The 23540-nt window shown below is 46.4% G+C and overlaps 2 protein-coding genes across 2 annotated transcripts in view; both read left to right on the forward strand.

Annotated features, from left to right (window-relative positions):
- The window catches only part of CEP70 (centrosomal protein 70), a 280741-nt gene that overhangs the window by 141895 nt on the left and 115306 nt on the right, over positions 1-23540 (forward strand). The window lies entirely within an intron of this gene.
- LOC141148100 (zinc phosphodiesterase ELAC protein 2-like) overlaps positions 17298-23540 on the forward strand; it is a 25935-nt gene continuing 19692 nt past the window's right edge. The window contains exon 1 of the mRNA XM_073635251.1: positions 17298-17473. Coding sequence (XP_073491352.1) covers positions 17298-17473 — 176 coding nt within the window. The remainder of the gene's footprint in view (positions 17474-23540) is intronic.

Below are 23540 nucleotides of genomic sequence, written 5' to 3' on the forward strand. Positions count from 1 at the left end.
CACCCACCACCAGCCCACAATCCACACACACACGTGACCATGTTCTGCTGGAAGCTGCATTTCTGTGTATGATTAAGCAATAAGATCAAAGAGTAGAAGGTCAGCAGATGCTTCCAAACGATGTTTGCATGATCAGACAGGAACAATACACACACAACATTGACAGCATGGCCACATAAACCCACTTTTGATGGAAGAAATGCACAAGAATTTCAGCAAACAACCCTAGTGGGGCTTTTGATTAATATGCACAATATCATTCCTTCTCCCCCACAAATCACAGCAAAAAACCTGACCTTCTCAGGCCAAACAAACCCCCTACTTCAGCCCTTTATATAAGAGGTTGTATTGTTAGCACACTGACACCCACCCAATAGAAGTACACGCCCAATAGAAGTACACGCCCAATAGAAGTACACGCCCACCAGTATCTTTCAGTCTGTCTCTTCATGTATGTCTAAAGTGATTGCACCTGATGGGCAGGAACACATAATATACTATTTAGAACTGTGTTAGCCCTCGGCTATGTGCATCAAATCTCCAACTACAGGACAAAGATCAAAGTGTATTTGCATCCACATAAACAAAGCAAGTTTTCTAAGCATATGTACCTGTGCAGTGTAAACCCTAAAATATTAAATGTCCAAGTCCCTGGGCATGATTAGTTCTAACAAACATTGGGGGTTATTTCCGAAAGGCAAATCCCCTTTGCACTACAAGTGCAAAGTGCACTTGAAAATGCACTGAAAGTGCACTTGGAAGTGCAGTCGCCGTAGATCCGAGGGGGACGTGCAAGGAAAATAAAAAAATGGAGTTACTTACCGGTAACATCCTTTTCCAGGAATCTTTCAGGACAGCACCATAGAGAGAGACACCGGCTCCTCCCCTCTTAGGAAACACTGCCTTCCAATTCAATATTTAAATCTCATCCTCCCAACGGCCCCTCAGTTCTTCACGAGTTCCTCCGGCCAGCTGGGGAGACACAAGAATACGTCATACAAATCTTTATCTTACCTGACGTTCTCATGCAATGAGTTCTGAGATAATCAATAACCTGGGTGGGTACTAGTGCTGTCCTGAAAGATTCCTGGAAAAGGATGTTACCGGTAAGTAACTCCGTTTTTCCCCATTCATCTTTCAGGACAGCACCATAGAGAGGATAAGTGAGCACCTTACCTTAGGGAGGGACTACTGCCTGCAGCACCTTACGCCCAAAGGCTTGGTCTTTGGCTGACAGCAGGTCCAATCTGTAATGCTTCACAAACGTGGAAAAACTGGACCACGTTGCCGCTCTACAGATCTGCTCCGGAGAAGCACCAGCCCACTCTGCTTGAGAAGTTGCCACTGCCCTGGTGGAATGTGCTTTAATACCCTCCGGGGGCTCCAAACCCCCGATTACATAGGCCTGGCTAATGGCCAACCTTAACCATCTGGCTATTGATCGTTTAGAGGCTTTGAACCCTTTCCTAGCCCCTGAAAATAATACAAAAAAAGAATTGGATTTCCTAAACTGTTTTGTACTAAGTACTGAAGGACGCACCTTCTAACGTCCAGTTTGTGAAAAACATGCTCCTGTTCCCTCACAGGATTCGAACAGAAGGTAGGTAAAATAATTTCTTGCCCCCTATGAAAACTAGAGGCCACTTTTGGCAAAAAGGCCGGATCCGTCTTAAAAATCAAACGGTTCGGAAAAACCTGAAAAAAAGGCGCCCTAATAGAAAGGGCTTCGAGTTCACTCACTCTCCTTGCTGTGGTGATCGCCACCAAAAACACCGTTTTGAGGGTGATTAACTTCAAGGTACAGGATTCCAATGGCTCAAAAGGATCCCCTGTAGGAGACTGTAAAACTAAAGAAAGATCCCATACTGGGAATGGGGAACTTTTAATAGGCCTCTGTCTGCCTAAAGCTCTAAAAAACCTAGCTACCCAAGGAACTATAGCTAGCGGCTTTTCCAGGAATACGCTTAGTGCCGACACCTGTCCTTTCAAGGTGCTAAGGGCTAATCCTTTGTCTGCTCCTGCCTGCAGAAACTCTAATACTGCTACAGAACTTCGTACATCGAAGGAGCTTTCTGTGCACCAGCTATTAAAGCGTTTCCACACCTTTAGGTAAATGGCTTGCGTCTCTCTTTTCCTGCAATTTAGGAGAGTTGTTACTAGCCGATCCGAGAAACCTTTGCCCTTCAGCAATTCTTCCTCAGTAGCCACGCTGCGAGGTTCTATCGCTCCACCTGAGGGCAACAGATTGGACGCTGAGAGAGAAGATCCTCCTGGATAGGCAGAATCCAGGGATGCTCCACTGTCAGACTCTTCAAGAGGGAGAACCACGGCCTCCTTGGCCAGTGTGGTGCGATCAGAATGAGGGTTGTGTCTTCTGACCGAAATTTTCTCAGAACTGCTGGAATCATTACGGGAGGGGGGAAGGCATAACACTTTGAGAAACGCCAGCTCTGAGCTAGTACATCCACCCCGGCTGCTCCGTCCCATCTGTTTAGGGAAAAGAACAGACAAGCTTTTGTATTCGCCTTTGAGGCGAAGAGATCCACGGAGGGGACCCCCCACTTCCGAGTAATCATCTCGAAGATGTCCTTGTTCAAGACCCAGTCGCCTTCCTTCAGCATTTTTCTGCTCAGAAAATCTGCTACTTGGTTCTGCTCCCCCTTCAGATGTATTGCAGAAAGAGAGAGAATGCTCCCTTCGGCCCACCTGAGGATGGATTCTGCCAGACCCCACAAGGATCTGCTCCTGGTTCCCCCTTGCCTGTTGATGTAGGCCACTGCTGATGAGTTGTCCGAACGGACCCTCACATGCTGCCCCAGGAGTTCTCTCTGAAAAGCTCTGAGAGCCAACTCTATTGCTCTCAGTTCCCTCCAGTTCGAGGACTTCTTTGCGTCTTCTTTTCCCCAGGTGCCTTGAATTATCTTGGAATCTAGGTGTGCTCCCCACCCTGTGCCGCTCGCATCGGTCGTAACCGTTCTGGACACTAGAAGGACCCACTCCAGGCCCTGTGAGAGATTGGACCCTTTCCTCCACCACCAGAGGGACCTCTTGACCTGACTTGGCACAGATATAAGGGAGTCCAGAGATGCTGGACTGTGGTCCCAGACACTCAGAATAAACAGCTGTAGGGGGCCCTGCCCACTGAACTGCCGGAAGCGTGGAAGTCAGTAAGCCCAGTGCTGACATTGCTTTCCTTACTGAGGTCTGACTGCTGCCCTGGAGCAATAATATTGCTCTGTCCACCTTCTGGATTTTTTCTGCTGGAAGGAACACTCTTTGTTTTGTCGAATCCAGTACATAGCCCAGGAAGGTGACCTTTTGGGCCGGAACCAAACTGGATTTTTCCAGGTTCAAGAGCCATCCCAGGTTTTCTAAGCTGTCTCTTGCTACCTGAAGATCCTGGTACAACTGCTCCGGGGAAGGAGCAAACAGGAGTAGGTCGTCCAGGTACGCGACTACAGAGATGCCTCTGAGCCGCAAACCTCCACCATCACTTTGGTGAAGATGCGGGGGGGAAGAGGATAGTCCAAAGGGGAGTGCTTTGAACTGTAGATAAAACGTTCCTTCCCCAGTTTTTACCGCCAGTCTGAGAAACCTCTGGTAATTTTCTGCGACTGGAATGTGCAGATAAGCGTCCTTTAAGTCTATTGACGCCATGAAGCAATTTGGGGGAAGAAGCGCTTTCACCAAATAGATAGAATCCATCCGGAATTTCCTGTAGGTAATTGAGACATTCAGAGGCTTCAGATTCATGATAAGCCTGAATTTTCCCGAAGGCTTGCGGACCACAAAAATGTGGGAGTAAAAGCCTCTGCCTGTCTCCTCTACAGGAACCCTCACTATCACCTCTTGTTCCTCTAACTCCTGTAGGGAGGATAGAAGAGCTGACGCTTTCTCTGTACACTTTGGTAGCTCGGTGACCAGAAGTCTGTGCTGAGGAGGTTCCGAGAACTCTAGCTGGTAACCTCTTCTTATGATCCCGAACACAAACTGGTTGGAGGTGATCATCTCCCATTGTGGGAGGAAGGCCCCCAATCTTCTTCCCACCGTGGTTACCCCATCATTGGGTCTTCTTGGGCTGTTCAGGAGGGCGAAAAATCGCCCCTCCCCGCCCCTTGCCCTTCTGCCCCCAAGCTTTTTTCTGCCGCTCTCCTTTTGGGGCTTCGAACTTTCTCTGAGGGCGAAACTTTCTTTTAGCCTGCTCCCCAAATTTCTTTTTAATGGGAAAGGCCTTTTTCTTATCGGCCGTCCGGTCCAAAACGGTCTCCAACCCTGGGCCAAACAAGAGATCCCCTGTGAGAGGAATTCCACAGAGTTTAACTTTAGACGCGCTGTCTCCTTGCCACGTCTTAAGCCATAGGGCCCTTCGAGCCGAATTAGTGAGGGCTGAAGACCTTGCAGACATGCGCACTGATTCGGCGGAAGCGTCCGCAATATACGCTACACCCTTAAGTAGCATGGGGAAGGAAGCCAAAATGGTCTCTTTTGGCGTTCCTGCCTCAATGTGCGCCTTTATCTGAGTAAGCCAATATTCCATGTTGCGGGCCACAACTGTGACCGCCATGGCAGGCTTAAGATTTCCCTGTGAAGAATCCCAGGACTTCTTTAAGAGAGAGTCCATCCTTCTGTCCATAGGGTCTGCAAGAACCCCCATGTCTTCGAAGGCCAGATCTGTTTGCCTGGAAACCTGAGAAAAAGCAGCATCCAGCCTAGGGGTCTTGTTCCAGACTAGAGACTCCCCGTCTGAAAAAGGAAACCTTCGCTTCAAAGCCCTTGAAAAGAAAGGTTTTCTCTCAGGATCTTTCCATTCATTCTTTATGACCTCAACCAGTACATCATGGACTGGGAAATCCTTCCTTTTTTTGTTCCCCAAGACCTTTGTACATTTGGTCATGGAGCGATAACACCTTCTTTTCTTCCTGAATTCCCAAAGTGGTGTGAATAGCTCCCAAGAGCTCCTCCACTTCGTCCAGGGAAAGCTTATAGCGAGAGGTTTTTGTGGATTCCCCATCCACCTCCTCCACATCCGATTCCCTTTGAGAATCTGAAGCGGTGCTATCTGGCTCCTCCTCAATTTCCACTCTGGAGCCCCTTGGTCTCTCTCCACTAACAGAGGGAGTATCCACTGGGCTGGGTGTAACACTCTGCTGCACTGGTAAAGGACTGCTTTGGGCTTGCGGCAACTGGAAGCTAGAAAAGAGTGCTTTAAAGGACTGAAGGGTGCTAGAAAGCTCCTTGACGGATGCAGCAAAATCTGTACTCTGTTCTGCTGCCTGTTCCCTGACTAATCCATCAATGCACTCCTTGCAAAGTGCCTTAGTCCAGGATTCCCCCATACTAACTCTACAAGAGGGGCATTTTTTCTTTGAACCATGAGGCGACTTGCTTTTCTCTGTGGCTTTCTGAAAAAGAAAGAGAGAGAGTCGCCGTGAATGCCCAATCCTACCAGTGCTCTAACAGAGGACCACCAGGAGTGCCCCCCCCAGGACCAACCACCACCAGGGTCCCAGACACACTCCCCTCCCCCCCCCCCCGACCACCAGTGAGGGGAGAACACCCGTGAAGCTATCGGGATTAGGTAAGGGAACACCACCCCAGGGTTCCACTTACCTTAGCATGGCTGGTGCTATTGTCTCCTGGAGCAGTTCTAGAGACCTCTGTCTCCGACATGTCCGCTGAGGATGGTGGTCGAATGCTTCCCCCGACAGCTGACTCTACAGCAAAACACGAGGGACGCACCAGCCGAGCGCTCGGTCCGTTTTCTCTCTCCGCGTCCGGAACCGAAAGACGCGGAATCGTCGGAAATGCCCGCCGTCGCCGGAACTGACGTCTCCCGTCATCCGACCTGGCCATAGAGCTTCAAATGCTGGCTGCTTGAACAAGCAGGAGAGCCTCAGGCACTTCCCACAGCGCCCCCCTGGGCAGAAGACACACGGACCTCCTCAGCTGTCTCTTTCCCCAAGAGAGGCTGAGGCGCGCCAATTCAGTTTTTTTAAAACCAGGTAAGTATGGCTTCCCCAGCCTTTACCTAACTGAATAAAAAATAGAAGAGGGAAAGAGCTAGAGAGACCCGACTCCCCCTCTTCCTCAGACAAAATCTTTGGCTTCAGCCTCCCTGACTGATCCGCCACGGTTCCCAAGCAGAGTCTCCCCACCGGAGGAAACACCTGAACTGAGGGGCCGTTGGGAGGATGAGATTTAAATATTGAATTGGAAGGCGGTGTTTCCTAAGAGGGGAGGAGCTGGTGTCTCTCTCTATGGTACTGTCCTGAAAGATGAATGGGGAAAAAAGCATTTTAGCTTGCACATGATTGGATGATAAAATCAGCAGAGCTTCCCCTCAAATTTACAGCGACTGCACTTTGCACCTGTAGTTTGCACTTGTAGTGCAAAGTGGATTTGCTTTTCATAAATAACCCCCATTACCATCAGTCCCTGACTGCAATGAGCTTCCAATCTAAAGTCCAAAATTAACTTTCTTACATTAGAGACTATTTCGACAGGAGACAAATAAAATGCCTGCATGTCTCTGGATTGTGGTGAGAAACCCACATAGGGAGAACATATAAACTTCAACACAAGGATTAGCATGTTGGGGAATGGAACCAGCAACCCCAGTGCTGCTAGACAGAACTGCTACCCACTTAGCCACCAGGCAGTCTCACACATGTTCTCTGCATCTCTGTGGTGTGAACCAGCCCTAAGTCCATAGCCATGCTCAGTGTCACAAGTAATATACAATATATTGGCCTAAGTATTGGTCCCCCTGCCTTTTATACACACAGGAACTTTAATGACATCCCAGTCTTAGTCCGGAGGGTTCAATATTGAGTTGGCTCCGCCCTTTGCAGTTATAACAGCTCCACCTCTTCTGGGAAGGCCGTCCACAAGGTTTAGGAGGGTGTCTATGGGAATGTTTGACCATTCTTCCAGAAGAGCATTTGTGAGGTCAGGCACTGATGTTGGACGAGAAGGCCTGACTTACAGTCTCCACTCCAATTCATCCCCAAGGTGTTCTGTTGTGTTGAGGTCAGGACTCTGTGGGTCAGGATTCTGTGCAGGCCAGTCAAGTTCCTCCACCCCAAACTCGCTCATCCATGTCTTTATGGATCTTTTAACCCTACGGACTAAGACTGGGCTGCCATTAAAGGTCATGTGTGTGTAAAATCAGGTGTCCCAATACTTTTGGCTAGATAGTGTATCTGGCAAGATTTACAATGGTGGTGGAACCCTCCTACACATAAATACTACATTTAGACATAGTTTTAGGACTTGAGAGATGAGACAACTTCTCTACATGAAGCAGCATATTTGGGATTCAAACCCAGACGCTCAGCAGAAGTTCTATCCTCTAAGCCACAGAGCTACCACATGTGAGAGCCTCCTACACATAAATACTGCATTTCTTTGGACATACAGGTGGTGGAATTACATTACATTACTCTTCTTGATTTATTCTGTGATATTTGGTGGTTCTTTGTGGGTGAATGTATAGTGATATTATCCTCAAATTTTTGGGAATTACATTTTGATTTCTGATGTTGGTACACATATCACATTTTTTGGGCTCGAATTATGATTTTTTGGAAAAAATAAAAAGCACACAAAACTGTGACTCATTTTAAATTTTCATCAGCAATGGTATTGTTTATGGATTATAAAGACACCGGTGTAAGTTGGAGCTCAGCGAAGCTGGCCCCCCTACAATCAGCACAAATAAAAACTCAAGTGTGTTTCTTTAGTGCTACGTTTGAGCTGTTTTGTGCCGTAAAAATTTACATTTGTGCTGCTTTTATTTTTATTTTTTTTTTTAATTCTTTTTATTGAAGTTTTTCATTTATACAATAACCTCTAGGCTGCCAACGTGACAGAGCCCAGATTTGGCCTCGCAGGGCCCAACAATGAGTCTTATCCCCTAATTCCCTCCACCCTCCCCCTGGAATCCCCCTCCCCCCTCCCTCCGTGTCACAGCCCAAGTCCAATTCCGAGTGGCTAACGTATACTTAATAGCTCCTGTAAAATAAAGTTGTTGCACCGCCGGGTCAGAGTGATTTATTACATTATATTTCCCCAATCCCTCGTTTTTCAATCAATCCTCCTGGTTCTGTGTTACTTGGCGTTACCTCGCATTAATAAGTTACCCTCTACCTGTCATTGTTAACCTTGTATTATTTTGATTAACCTAATGTATTTTCATCTCCATACCATGCCTGCCATACCTTGTCAAATTTATTTTTACATCCTCTAGCTTGATACGTAGATTTATAATAAGGCATCATATTATTTACCAACTTTTTACAAGATGCGACATCTGGCGCTTGGGGATCCTTCCATTTTAGTAGGATGGCCTTTTTGGCGTAGAAAAGCAGAATATTGAGCAGTGTTCTTAAGGCTCTGGTCTGCACCACCTCCTGTACCAAACCCAGCAGGCACACCTTAATACTTAGTGGAATAGGTATTGTGAGGAGGCCCGAGACACATGAGAGGACCTCCTCCCAATATCTTTTTATTTGTGGGCAGTTCCAGAAAATGTGGCTGGCGTCTGCCGGGGAGAAAGTGCATCTCCAGCACTCCGCCCATAAATTTTTCCTAATCTTGCCGGAGTGTAATAACACCTGTGAAGGAATTTGAATTGAATCAGCCTATCTCTGGCTGATACCAAATGCTTAAATGGTTGATCCCATACCTCCTCCCAGTCCTCCCCCTGGAGCTCCGGAACTTCCATTTCCCATTTACTTCTGGTCTTTGCGATAGCTTTTGGTGTACTTTTAAAAAATTCTTTGTATGATTTGGAGAGGGGTTTGTCCAGAGCCTCCTCTGATAGCATTGACTCAAGAGTGGATGTCAAAGACTCTACTTTACGTACCCTGAATTGCGACTGATAGGCATGTCGAAGTTGTAAGTAACGGAATAGATAGGCGTTTTCTAAATTGTGTCTTAATTTTAGCTGAGGGAACGTCAGAAGATCTCCAAAAGCTGTTATGTCACCTAATGTCTTGATCCCCTTTATTGCCCATATCATGGGGTCAGGTATGTTGTAGAAGTGCTGTAGCACAGGATTCATCCACAGCGGCGTTGTGGGTGAATGACCCTGATAGCTTGGGGATGCCAAATGTATCGCCATGTCCCACGCTTTTATTGTAGCCTTCATAGTTAAAGTCAATGGTAATTCAGACTTAAGCCCCCTGAACAATGCCATACGCAAACTTTCATAGGACCCCAGGTGGGCCGCCTCCAACACCGTGGCAGCGTCCCCTTCGTCCATTATTAGCCATCTGCGGGCAAAAACCATCTGCCCTGCCAGGTAGTACTTATGCCAATCTGGGAGGGCCAGACCCCCCTCGTCTGCCGGTTCCTGAAGTACCTTAATCCCAATCCTGGGAAGTTTAGGAGCCCACAAAAAGGAGCCTACTATACCGTCTAGTTGACGAAAAAAAGATTTTGGTATCCACACTGGAGCGTGCCTCAAAAAGTACAATATCACCGGCAAGACCTTCATTTTGAGTAGGCTGATCCTGCCTATCAAAGACAATGGAAGTCTGGACCACGCCTGCGTTTTTTGTTTGAGGAAGGCTATCAGTGGAATAACGTTAAGGGGCATGTAATCTTCTATTTTTGCTGTGATCTTTACCCCAAGGTATTTCATAGACGTTACCCATTGTAGTGGCAGATCGGGGTCAACCCCTTCCCTTGCTCTATCATCTAAAGGAAGTATTGAGGACTTGTTCCAATTCACTTGTAGCCCCGAAAACCTTGCAAAATCATCCAGGATTTCCAGTACCACAGTTAGTGAGTTTTTCGGGTCTGACAGAAACAGGAGCATATCATCTGCATAAAGTGCAACTGTTTCGTGTATGGTGCCCACTTTAATATCTTGAACCCTCCCGGAGACCCTTAAGGCAATGGCCAATGGCTCTATCACAAGAGCGAAAAGGAAGGGGGACAAAGGGCACCCTTGCCTCGTGCCCCTTCCTATTTCAAAAAAAGGAGACACCCTCCTACCCATACGAATCGCCACCTTGGGGTTACTATATAGCAGTGAAACCCATTTTCGAAATTGTGGTCCAAATCCCATGACCTCCAACACCTTATTCATGAATTGCCAATCTACCGAATCAAAGGCCTTTGCTATATCGAGAGATACCACTATTTTTGATTCAGAGTCTGTAGGGGGAAGCTGTAGATGTGTAAACAGTCTCCTAAGATTTGTGTCAGTCGATTTTCCTGGCATGAAGCCGGTTTGGTCTATATTCACTATAGTTTGTATAACCTGGGCCAGTCTGGTTGCTAGTACTTTAGTTAAGATTTTTAGGTCTGAATTTAAAAGGGCTATTGGACGATATGATGCACATTCTGTCAGATCCTTCCCTGGTTTTGGTATGAGAATCATATAGGCTTCCATCATTGAGTCAGGTAGGGAGGAGTGCTCTAGACAATGTTCCAGTAACCAATTGAATCTACCTGCTAGTTGTTCAATGTTGGCCCTGTAAAAGTCCGCCGGTATACCATCCGGCCCGGGGGCCTTATTGGGCGGGAAGGCGCATATTGCGGCCTCTATTTCTTTTTTTGTTATTTTAGCTTCCAGAATTTTGCAGTCCTCCTCCGATAATCTAGGTATCGGTAGATTTCGCATTACATTATCCAACTCCTCTCTGTCATAAGGAGGAATGGGAGAATACAGCGACGAGAAAAAGTCCACAAATTCCTGCATGATAAGTACCGGATCACTGACCAGCTCCCCATTCCTATTTTTGATAATTGGGATGTGAGCCATCGGAGGGTGATCTGCTACCAGCATGGCCAGGAGCTTTCCATTTTTATCTCCCTCAGCGAAAATTTTATGTGCCCTCTGGGATTCCTCTATTTTTGTCAGTCCTTTAACCTGCAGTGACAGACGTCTTCTGACCTCAAGGAGGGATTCAAACAATTCCCTCGATGGGGTTGCTGCATATGCCCTGGCCCGTTCATTCTCTTCCTGTTGGATATTTTTATATTCCTCATTTTCATTTACCCTGGCTGTCTTAATAGCCGATATGGATTCCCCTCTTACTATCGCCTTATAGGCGTCCCAGACCATTGGTGGCTCTGCCGAATCAACATTGCACTGCCAGTAGTTTTTCGTCGCCTCCTCCAGCTGGGCAGCAACCTGTTTGTGCTGCAACCATTCTGGAGACAGGCGCCAACTCCCTCTCTCCCCCCTCGTACCAACGGCCAAGGTGAGGAGGAGGGGATTGTGGTCCAACAGACCCCCAGCTATGTAGTCTATACTAGACACATACTGTAACATGGTGTTATTACCAAAAGCCAAGTCTATTCTCGCTGAAGAGCCATGTGCTGTTGAAATATGGGAGAAACATTTTTCAGCCGGATGTTTCCATCTCCATATCTCCTCTACTCCAACCGTGGTGGCCCAACTCTTTAGTTCTTCAGAGCTTGTCCTGCCTGGGTTGGAGGAGTCCAAGGCCGCATGTAACACAGCATTGAAATCCCCCATCACCACCAGGAGCAAGTGTAAAAATTGTGCCAGTCTTGTTACCATGTCATATAGAATTTGGACCTGGAAAGGTGGAGGCACGTATACAGTTATTAGTAACATTTGACTATTAAGAATATCCATTATCACTGCAGCATACCTGCCCTCTGGATCAGTAATTACGTGGTGAATAGTGCAAGAAACAGATCTACTAATGAGAATGGACACTCCTCTTGCAAAAGTGGAATATGTGGAGTGGACTGCTCTTTGTATCCACGTAGGGCCAACACCTTACTTCCCTCTAGATGGGTCTCTTGCAGTACCACTAGGTGAGGTTTGTAATGTTTTAAGTAATGAAAGACTGAGGCCCTCTTGAACTTGTTATTGAGTCCCCTGACATTCCAGGACACTATATTTATTTTATCCGTCATAAATTATCCTGTTTAAATGTCCATTAATTTGGAACATCAGGGGACCCAATCTTCTCCTCCCAGCGGCTCGTCCCACATCTACACATATTAATACATATCCATACCATTTAGAAAATTTGGACCTTTGGGCTGTGACAAATGTACCTTCCCCCCCAGAGAAAAGTCCCCAACTAAACTCAAAAACAGTTCTGGTAAGTAGCTTCATCCCAAAAAACAACAAAAAAACCTTCTTGTGGAATCTGGTCGTTGCGATCAACAGTTCTGCAGCTCGATGTCCACTCTTTCTGTTTCCTCTTCGCTCCTTTTTTAAAAATTGTTGTTTGGAGCATCCAAAAAACGTAAAAAAGTAATAACGTAGTAAAATAATAATATGTAGCATAGAAAAAAGTACCTCTGCACATGACGGGAAAGATCCTTCCTTCTTTGCCAAAATGTAGAGAATTTCCATGAAGCCGTCCTCCGTCTAGAATTAGAGATTGTCAACGCCGTTTGTATCCCCAGCTTTTCTCTGCCGTATTGGCGCGTGCTCTTTGCTCTCCTCCTGGTACTCAGTCCCGCTGGACTCCTGTATAGCTGGATGTTGGTTCTATGTAGAGATTCTCTGGAGTATAGAGGATTCTTTTGAGATCTGACTTTGTGCAGTTCGGAATGATTGCAATTCTTCTTGCTCTTTATTCCCCGCTTTCCTGAGTGTTAAGGATATAAACTTGTGCCACTCAACAACGCACAACAGGTGCAACTTGCAGCTCAATTACGGTTGAATTCAGTCTCATGCATTTTTAGGAAAGTTCCTTGTCTAGCCAGTCACTGGCCTCTCCAGGATCTTCAAAGAATTTCACGCTGCCCTTATGTTGAATCCTGAGCTTACTCGGGTATATCATGCTGTATTGGATCTCTTTGTCTCTCAATCTTTTACGTATGTCGTTGAATGACCTGCGTTGCTGCTGTGTGGCTGCCGAAAAATCAGGAAAAAACATTACTCTTGTATTTTCATATTTCAGCTCCTGAACTTGTCTGGCCTTGGCCAAAATCATATCCCGGTCTCTATAATTCAGAAACCTGACCAGAAGGGGTCTCGGGAACGCTCCTGGCGGTCTGCGCCCTGTTGGTACTCTGTGGGCTCTTTCAACCACATAGGTTGGGGGCAAATCTTTCAGCGATAAGAGTTGTTTGAAGAAACCTTCAGCAAATAGTACAGGCTTGTCCCCCTCAGCCCCTTCAGGAAGGCCCACCACTTTGATGTTATTTCTCCTCTGACCGTCTCCTGCATCTATGGCTCTACGCTGCAAGGCAAGCACCATATCCTTCAGTTCAGCTATATTTGTCCCCTGAGAGTGCGTGATATCTTCCACATCAGAGACCCTCGTTTCTACTGTGGTAAGCCGCCCCCGGATCTTGTCTAGGTCGTGCCTTATCAAGGTACATTCAGATGATAGATGATCGATTCTACCCATGAGTTCCGACTTACTGGCGTTTATGGCTTCTAGGATCGGACGAATTATGGCGTCTGTATCCACAGCTCCCTGAGACTCCTCTGCTTGATCCTCTGCCAGCTCCATCTCAGCAGTTTCACTTTCTGTCGCCATCTTTCCAGAAGTCAGCGTGGCGCGCTTTGCTGATGTCCGTGCTGGCAAGATGGCGGGGGCGGAGTCTTTCGTTCCGTCTTTCATAGAGCGGGTATGGCGCTGTTCGTTCGCGGCTTTCTGCTGCTTCTTTGAGGACGCGGAATGCATCATTCTGCTCCTGACTCCTTCCCCCACCTGGTTATTAAGTTTAGGTGGTAATAGGAATGCTCCAAATGCACGCATTTTGTCAGGATAAACGGAGCCTCTGGGAAACACTTGCTGCCTCGATCACATCCGGCCACGCCCCTACTGCTGCTTTTATTTTTAAGATATTAGCAATTGTTTTTTTCAGACTATGGCATCACCTAGCCCCCCTACAATGCCCAAATGACACAAAACTGGTCTTGTTGGTTAGTGCTACGTTTGTGCTGCTAAAATCTTTATTTGTGCTGTTATGGTTTTTAAGTTATAACAGTTTTTTTTTTTTTCAAACCCCACTCACTCCCCCCCCCCCCCCCCCTACAATCAGCACAAATAAAAACTCAAGTGTGTTTCTTTAGTGCTACATTTGTGCTGTTTACATTTTCGTTCTATCTTTTATAGTTTTTGCGTTATTATTCATTTTTATTATTATATATAAGGTCACCAAAGGTCACTGAGCGCTCCTACAACACCCAAAAGACACAAAATTGGGCTGGTTGGTTAGTGCCTCATTTGTGCTGCTAACATTTGTATTTGTGCTGTTTTGGTTTTTTAGCAGCTTGTTTATATTTGATAACACCCCACCCATTTTGCACCCCATGTTATTAAATCTTAAAAACAAACATACTATTTGTTAGTGCTACCTTTGTGCTTTTTTATGTCATAAAAATAAAAATTTGCGCGGTTTTTATTTTTAAGATAATAGCAATTTGTTTTTTTCCAGACGATGACATCACCCCGCCCCCCCCCCTCCTGTCACGTACCTGGTTAGTGAGCTCCTGGTTAGACAGCAGCCATGGGAGCACAGCGAGGTATGATTGCCTGTGATCAGTCCAGTAGACTGCGTGGTGGCAGCAGTCAGCAGGTGGATGTGGCAGCAGAACCGGCTGGTGGCAGATGAGCTGGCACTAGCTGTGTGAAGTTGGCACCCCATGTTTGTAAAACCTGAATAAAAATATACTATTCGTTTGTGCCGCATTTGTGCTGATTTGTGCCGGTTCAGTTTGAGATATTAGATATTCAATATAATGTAAGCCCCACCCACTTTGCACCCCAATATTGAAATAGTGCATAAGATATTGTGCGTTATATTTGCTGAAACCCCGCCCACTGTGCACCCCATGTTGCTGAATTTTAAAAACAAACATGCCATTCGTTTGTGCCACATTTGTGCTGGTTTGTGCCGCAAAAATAAACATTTGTGCCGCTTTGGTTTCGGAGATATTGTGCGTTATAGTTGCTTAAAGCCCGCCCACTTTGCAACCCATGTTGTTGAATTTTAAAAACAAACACACCATTCGTTTGTGCTGGTTTGTGCCGCAAAAATAAACTTTTGTGCCGCTTTGGTTTCGGAGATATTGTGCGTTATATGTTGCCAAACCACACTGACTTTACACCTCTTTATTAAATCTTATATACAGAACTTACAGAACCTATACTCAGCTTGGGTTTCCTTAATGTAATGCTCCTCCCACTGTAACGGACACTGCACTTCATACTGTAGCCTGGAAAAGGCATGACCATTGTAAAACAGATGTTCCATCCTTAGCCAACAACTGCCAGACCAACCCCATACTCCATCCCACCCGTACCATTAAATACCATTAATGGAGACCACACCATAAATGGAGTAAAAAATTGTCTGTAGGAGCCTCTTTATTAAAAAATAAACTTAAATGAACATAAACCGTAAAAAACATTTACTAAACCAAAAACCCATCAGTCACTAATCGCGTTGTTCTTTGCAGGAACCCCAAACTATCGTATGTTCAAGAATGCACTGCGGTACCTTTTACTATACTGGGCCTCCAGCCGACATACTGGCTCCGAGATAACCCACTAACCACAGTGCACCCATTAACCAATTCCAGCTAAACCATGTTACCTGGAATAAACCAGAGGGACCTATCCCACCAATGGGTCCCGAATCCTTCCTTATCCGAGGTTTCTTCATTCGCCAAAGACCAACCTCCGCCACAGCGCATAAGGGGAAGACCTTACCCTTGTGTGCCCCTCCACACCCTCAAAGCTCTCTGAATACCATCCTGCAATCTATCCATACCATCCCCAAGGCCCACAGATCAATTACCACCACATTGAGGTGTACCCCGTCACCCCAAAGGTATCCCCAAGTATCCGTTTCCAGTTCCAAATGCCAGATAACCAGGCCCCCATCACTACAAATCTGCCTACCTTGCTGTTGACCTTCCTGCGGGCCTTATTGAGCAGCTCCACCGACCTAGCCAAATGCCAAGTCGTCTGAGCAATGATGTCGGACCACACGACGAGCATATCTGGGAAGGCCATGCGGTGCCGCAGGAAATCAAACTTGACATCACAAATGATGTCCAACATGGACCTCAGTCCTAAACATTGCCGCCAAAGCGTAGCACCAGAACGTTCGGCGGTCTATCCAGTAGTGCAAAGCGATGCACTTCCGGCACCATTCTGCTCCACAGCATGCCCGGTACCCCCAACCAGCGGACACAAGCTTCCTGCCTATAAATGCCTAGTTGTTTACCATTGGGCCTAACGTCTGCTCGCCTGGCCCCCCAAAACACATAGGTGTGGCCCAATATCCAGACAAGGCCCATCACACCACTTGAAAGAGAAGAAACAACACCACAAATAACACCAAACAAGCACGCAAACACAGGCTTACCAACACAGAACACTCACAAAATGACCTACCCCCCCCCTCCCATCAGACAACAGAGAAGGATGAACATATAGCTGGAACCTTTCAATTCCCACCTACCAATACGCTTGGCCGCTTCGTCATCCACCTGGCGGCTTCCGTGGCCGCCCCAATTCAGAATGAGTGCAAGATGAATTCTTTCTCCTCCAAACCCAATGCCCTTAAACATTTTTACGGAAAATGGATATGAATTGTAATCTGGAATAGGGAGACCCATCTGCATGTAACAAAAAGGACCCAGCCAAATCCGGGCGCACTGTGAGAAACTCTCTGACAGCACCCACCGGACACAAGGGCAAAGCCGGCACAGCAAAAATCTGAACCCTTCTGCCCCTGCCAGCCTGATTCGTTTTGGACCATTGCAAAAGCAGGGATACCCTGTCCTCCCCACAGGTGACCTCCTGATTCAACATACCCCCATGGACCCTCTTGAAAGGGCTGACTAGTTCGCTAATCCGAAAAGCTACAAAAAAAGCCAGAGAGAAGGCCGTTTTAAACAAAGAGACCTCGTAGGCTGAGGAACACAGGGAAACCAACTGGGCTAAAACATTTTGCAGAATATCAAAAGAAACAGGATGCCTGGAATCCCTGCACTTCTAAGACCTACGATACCCCTTTAGAGCCCGTCAGACCCAAAAATCTTTTGTGAAATCACGACAGCCCTGCAATTTGAAGAAAATCCTGCTAATGCTAATCCTGCCAATTTGCGCTCCACGACTGACACCAACACCCCCTCCTCAAAGTTCCATGAGACAAAGTAAAGGACCAGCAACCTCACCTTCGGGCCCTCTTGCTCCACCACAGCCTGCTGCAGCAAAGACAACCACTCTTGCCATAATTCATTATAGGCAGCCCACGTCATGTCACGCACTGACCGTCTGATCCTCCTGGAGACGACCCCAAGGCAATCCTCCACAGCCATTCGCGACATGGGACCCTGCGTTGCTCCACTGCCAACTCCTGGAACCTGCCCCACTGAAAGCGAGACAATGCGTCAGCTAAGCCGTTCTCAACTTCTGGGAAGTGAACAGCATAAAGAAAAACATTTAATTGTAGACAACGCAACACTAGGTGCTGAAGAATTCGGACCACAGGTGGCGACGAGGTTGTGACATGGTTGATGACCTGTACCACCCCAAGATTGTCACTGTGAAAACACACTTTATGGTCCTTCTTAGGCATGACCCCCAGGGGCGAGATCACTAAATCCGCTAAAGGCTGCGAGGGGAAAGGGCCACCTATGCGGCCCAACGCAAGTTCCTTCCGCCATTTCGCAGAAACCACTGCAGGATGTTGCAAGGCCGAACGCAACTTCTGGGACACTGGTGGAACAGAGGCCAGGGAACAAGGTATGCGAAAGCCTTCGGAGAAACCCACCCCTAACAACCGAGCAGCCTCCCGATCCAGATATCTATCGAGGAAAGGCTGCATCCTTTCCACCCTCACTAACGTCATCCCTTTTGTTAGCAGACTCGCCGGCATGGCCCTTCCCCTGTTTGAAGCAGCGGGAAACCTCCGCAGCCGGAGCACTCGTGCTGGTAATGGCAAGCCCCCCCAAACTTGCAGGAGCCCTCATTATACTGCCAGCAGACACCTCTTTTCTTTGCGGCCGGTTGTCCGGGGGTAGATGTGCCATCGCCCCCCCCTCGAAAAAACTGATTAGGGGCCCGCGCCGAGGTCATAAGTCACATCCGCAAATGAATGTCCTTGTGGTCCCACCTAATAGACGGGCGGATAGATCTCTGCTGCCGGAACTGCTCGTCATACCTCAACCATGCGGATTCCCCGTAGACCCTGTAGGCCTCCCTGATGATGTCAAGATAACAGAAGAGCGCCAAACGGTGTTCCGGATTCTTCTCCCCAATTACACTTGCCATAATGGCAAAAGCCTGCAGCCAATTAGGGAAAGTCCGTGGGATAAGCCTGTGCAGCCGTTTTTCTTCATCCTCCTTTTTGCTCTCCTCTGGCTTGACCCTATCCAGATAAAATTTTTCCAGGGGTAGCAGAGAGAATATCCCCACATACTCACCCTTCCAAATTTTTTGCACGGAATTACGGCTTCAGGTGCGCACCCAAAGGCCCCTCAAAACAAACGTAAACCTCACATTTCGCAGAGTCGGCCAATCTGACTGAATCCTGTTTGGTAATGCCCCCCCCGACGACACAGCCTTGTCCCTCAACACCAACTTGTGCCCTGATGCAGACTGGCCTGGCTCCACGATTGCCACTGTGGCTCATCACCGGGGGAGGAGCCCGCCTGTTCCTGATCCTGATGCCGGGCAGGCCGGGGAGGGACACAGACACCCCCGGAAGCCCTGCCCCCCGACGAAGGGTATCCCTTCCAGGAGCACCACCCGCGGGCGCAGCCGATCGCTTTGCAGGTAGTCTAGAAGGGGCCCGCATGGGACTCCCAATGTGGCACAGAGCTCTGGGGGAGGAGACTGGAGGGAAGTGATCGAGGGGCCAAGACCTCCGAGCTCGTACGGACTCCTGCCCCCCTGACCCAGAGGCTCGATCTCGCAGGACAGATGAGAGCTGCTCCTGCAGCCACTCCGCTCCTCTGGACGCCGCCTCCACCCTGAGCTGGGAAAGCAGCCTGTCCACATCTGGCATCTCGTCCAGCAACCGCAGGGGATCTAAGTTGCTACCCGCGCTGTGAGATCCTCAGCAACTATAAAGCACAATATCTCCAAAACCAAAGCGGCACAAAAGTTTATTTTTGCAGCACAAACCAGCAGAAACGTGGCACAAACGAATGGCGTGTTTGTTTTTAAAATTCAGCAACATGGGGTGCACAGTGGGCGGGGTTTCAACAAATATAACGCACAATATCTCCGAAACCAAAGCGGCACAAACGCTTATTTTTGCGGCACAAATCGGCACAAACGAATATATTTTTATTAAGGTTTTACAAACATGGAGTGCCAACTTCACACAGCTAGTGCCAGCTCATCTGCCACCAGCCGGTTCTGCTGCCACATCCACCAGCTGACTGCTGCCACAATGCAGTCTACTGGACTGATCACAGGCACTCATACCTCGCTGTGCTCCCATGGCTGCTTTCTAATCAGGAGCTCGCTAACCAGGTACGTGACAGGAGGGGGGGGGGGGGGGGGTGATGTCATTGTCTGGAAAAAAAAATTGCTATTATCTTAAAGATAAAAGCAGCACAAATTTTTATTTTTATGACACAAAAAAAGCACAAAGATTTTTTAAGATTTAATAACATGGGGTGCAAAGTGGATGGGGAGTTATCAAATATAAACAAGCTGTTATAACTAAAAAACCATAACAGCACAAATGCAAATTTTAGCAGCACAAACCAGCACAAATGAGGCACTAACCAACCAGCCAAATTTTGTGTCTTTTGGGTGTTGTAGGGGGGCTCAGTGACCTTTGGTGACCTTTACGAAAATTATTAATAACGCAAAAACAATAAAAGATAGAATGAAAATTTAAACAGAACAAACATAGCACTAAAGCAACACACTAGAGTTTTCATTTGTGCTGATTGTAGGGGCGGGGCAAAGTGGGTGGGGTTTAAAGAAACAGTCAAACTTAAAGCGGTTGTATACCTATATTTGTAACTTTCACCTACAGGTAAGCCTATAATAAGGCTTACCTGTAGGTAAAAAAAATATCTCCTAAACCTGTAAGGTTTAGGAGATATTCCCCTCGCAATGAGCCGCTGACTGCAGCGGCGCATGCGCACAGGGGACTCTCGGCTGACAGCCCGGCAAACTCCGGAGCTTGCCGGGCAGAAGTCTCCCGCGCGCATGCGCGGGAGTGACGACATCGCGGCTCCGGCCACTCACAGCGCCGGAGCCGCGATACCCGGAAGACATGCCGAGGGGAGATGTCGGCTCCCTCAGCGTGGACCAGGTGAGATGCCGGCGCCTCGTTCTAAGGTAAGTATCTCATAATGAGCTAGTATGCGGTGCATACTAGCTCATTATGCCTTTTCCCTTGCAGGTGTAAAAAAAAAAAAAAAAAAATGACAGCGGGTATACAACCGCTTTAAAAACCATAACAGCACAAATAAACATTTTAGCAGCACAAACGTAGCGTTGTAGGGGAGCTGACTGACCTTTGGTGACCCTAATAAATCATTAATAACGCGAAAACGATAAAAGATAGAATGGAATTTTTAGCAGCACAAACGTAGCACTAACCAACGAGATCAGTTTTGTGTAATTTTGGCATTGAAGGGGGGCTAGGTGATGTCATAGTCTGGAAAAAACAATTGCTAATATCTTAAAAATAAAAGCAGCACAAATGTAAATTTTTACAGCACAAAACAGCTCAAACGTAGCACTAAAGAAACACACTTGAGTTTTTATTTGTGCTGATTGTAGGGGGGCCAGCTTCGCTGAGCTGTGAGTTTGGGGTAAAGATTGTTGTGAGATGGAGAGTAACAAGTGAAAGTGACAGAGAAAAATATATTTTAGCAAAACATTCCACATTCTAGTATTCTTAAAAACAAAATAGATGAGAAAAAAACAAAATAAAAGCAGCAACATTGTTGCAAGGAACATTTATTTCAGAGAAAGATAAATTTCATTTCAATATTAAAAGTATTTATTTATTGTACCATTAGAATCAATGGCTGAAACTTGCATTGGACTATAATAGCGCCGATTTTCATTCTCAAAAATGCATTTTAGCCAAGCCCTAATTTTGTTTTTTACTATAGCGCCTGGTAAAAAAGACACTTGAGCTAAAATGAGAGCTATTTGCAGGTCTGAGCATGCTCAGTTGTGTTGGCACCTAGTTGTACAAAAACAGGGAATTTATCCTTTCTCAGACATTTAAAGATATTTCAGTGTAGAAATCACTTTTTCACACAGTTCAAAAGCAAATTATCTTTAAATAATATACTGCATATTTCAGTACCATTTAGGCAATTATATCATGCTCTAAACATTATTTCCACGTGCACTACTCCAGCTTTTAGCAGAGTAAGGATTTGGGCGCGATTTAGTTTCAGGGAACTATAGTAAATTCGAATTTGGGAGTATTTTATCACCAGCGCTATAGTGAATACCGTTTTAGCGCTAATTTGCTTTAATTGCCACGAATTAGTGCTAATTCATGGCACTTAGCGCCGCAGCGCTATAGTAAATGACCCCCAGTGTGTCAACATGTGCTATCTGCCATCACGGGATATCAGTGTACGCGTTTTGAGGGTGCAACCCCTTCCTTGCAACTCAAGTAGCTGAGAGGAAGGGGTTGATCACGTCCATTGATCCCCCATGATGGTAGATAGCACATGTTGACCTTAGGCATCGGATCAGGAGGGAAATCCCCATTTTGACTCTCAATTTGTGTGCACCTTCAAAATTTTGCTTTCACAGGGGTGACATCACCCCATCTGATGAAGGCAAGATCAACACAGTTTGGACATACTAATGTCTGATATTGCCTTCACATTTTCAAAGTTGAACTTCGTAAGTTCCTGAGTTGTATATTGTTTTATGGTTTTAAAAACATGCCTGTTTACCACAAAAAAGGATATTTCTAATTCTAAAAAAATATTCTAAAAATACGTTGGTTTGTTCAAAAACCCTTTTTCGCACATGTGAATGTGCACATGAGTAAAAAATTTTCTACTGAACAATGTGTGGCTTCTTCTTTCAATGTTCAATAGCAGTTTTTTGAGTAAGTTGGTGTTTACAGTGACAATGGGGGTTATTTACTAAAGGCAAATCCACTTTGCACTACAAGTGCACTTTCAAGTGTACTTTTGCAGTGCACTTGTAGTGCAAAGTGGATTTTCCTTTAGTAAATAACTCCCACAGTGCTTTATAATTTGCAACAATCAGGCCATTTTCGTCACTCCAAAAAATTAATTCATGGTGCTGAAAATGATGAATATTTTTATCAGTAATACATTACATACATTAACAACAGAAACATGGTGTGTGTGTAGAAGATCCACAGCATAATAGTTATCTGAAGAAGAGATTGTCACCTCATGTATCAAAGAAATTACGTTTGCACTATTGAAGAAAATGTTCAAAAAGAAAAGCCCATTGGCGAACCTAGGAGACAGCTAAAAGAAACCCTAGCATTAAATCAAAGGAAATATTTTTCAGTTTAAAATACAAATTTATTTAAAAAATGTTTGTTAAACATTGTCTGGCATATCAATGGCCCCCCTACCCGCAAAGTACTCCATATATTTCAGACAGACCCTTGCGGGCGCTTTGGGGGGCAAGCCAGGACAGCCAGCTTCAGGTGCCGTCAGGGTTTGGTCTTGAAATCTGGCCTCAGGCCCAACTAAGGCAACATAGCTCATAGAATTTCTCCTTAAAAAGTTGTGTAGAATGCAGCATGCAAGGATTATATGGTTAAGGTTATATTCCGCCATGTTGATTGCGTAAGGAATAGGCGGAACCGGCTGGCCAGTATCCCGAAAGCATTCTCCGCTACTCTTCTGGCAATGGCCAGCCGGTAGTTAAAAACCCTCTGGTCTGGGGTGAGGATCATCATCGGGAACGGCGGCATCAGGTGGTCACCCAGCCCAAATGCTTCATCAGCGACAAAGACGAACGGCAGACCAGCCACGTTGTCGTCCAGAGGTGGCAATCCCAAGCCACCACTCTGGAGTCATCCATAGAACTCAGTCTGGACGATGACTCCACCATGCGACATCCGCCCATTCTTCCCCATGTCCACATAGAGAAACTCCTATGTCGCCGACACCACCGCCAACAAACCCCTTATAGTTGTAATAGTATGACCCCGAGTTGGGGGGTGGGACTATGTGGATGTGTTTCCCATCAATTGCCCCTCAGCAGTTGGGAAAGTCCCGCCGCTCGGCAAACTGGGAAGCCACAGTCTGCCATTCCTGTGGCGTTGAAGGAAACTGGAGTGAAACAAGAAAAAAAAAATAGCATTTTTGCACATAACATTGCAAGCAGATTAGACACAAACATTCTTGGCCAACATCAGTATAACATTTATTTAAGGAGTATTTAAAAAAAAAAAAAAAAATCTAAGGTCCACTTATCAGATTCCTAACCCCCTCTGATGGCCCATTGTAAAAATTTTAGGGGGGGGGGGGGGGATGTTTTGGACAGGTAACCCTCTCCACTTCATTGAGAGATGAATGCATAAATAATGTGTGTTACTTTGGCCAGCCCCATCTTACTTTACACTATTGGCAGCAC

This window comes from Aquarana catesbeiana, linkage group LG06 (genome assembly GCF_042186555.1).
Source record: "Aquarana catesbeiana isolate 2022-GZ linkage group LG06, ASM4218655v1, whole genome shotgun sequence".
In the NCBI taxonomy this organism is placed as follows: Eukaryota; Metazoa; Chordata; class Amphibia; order Anura; family Ranidae; genus Aquarana; species Aquarana catesbeiana.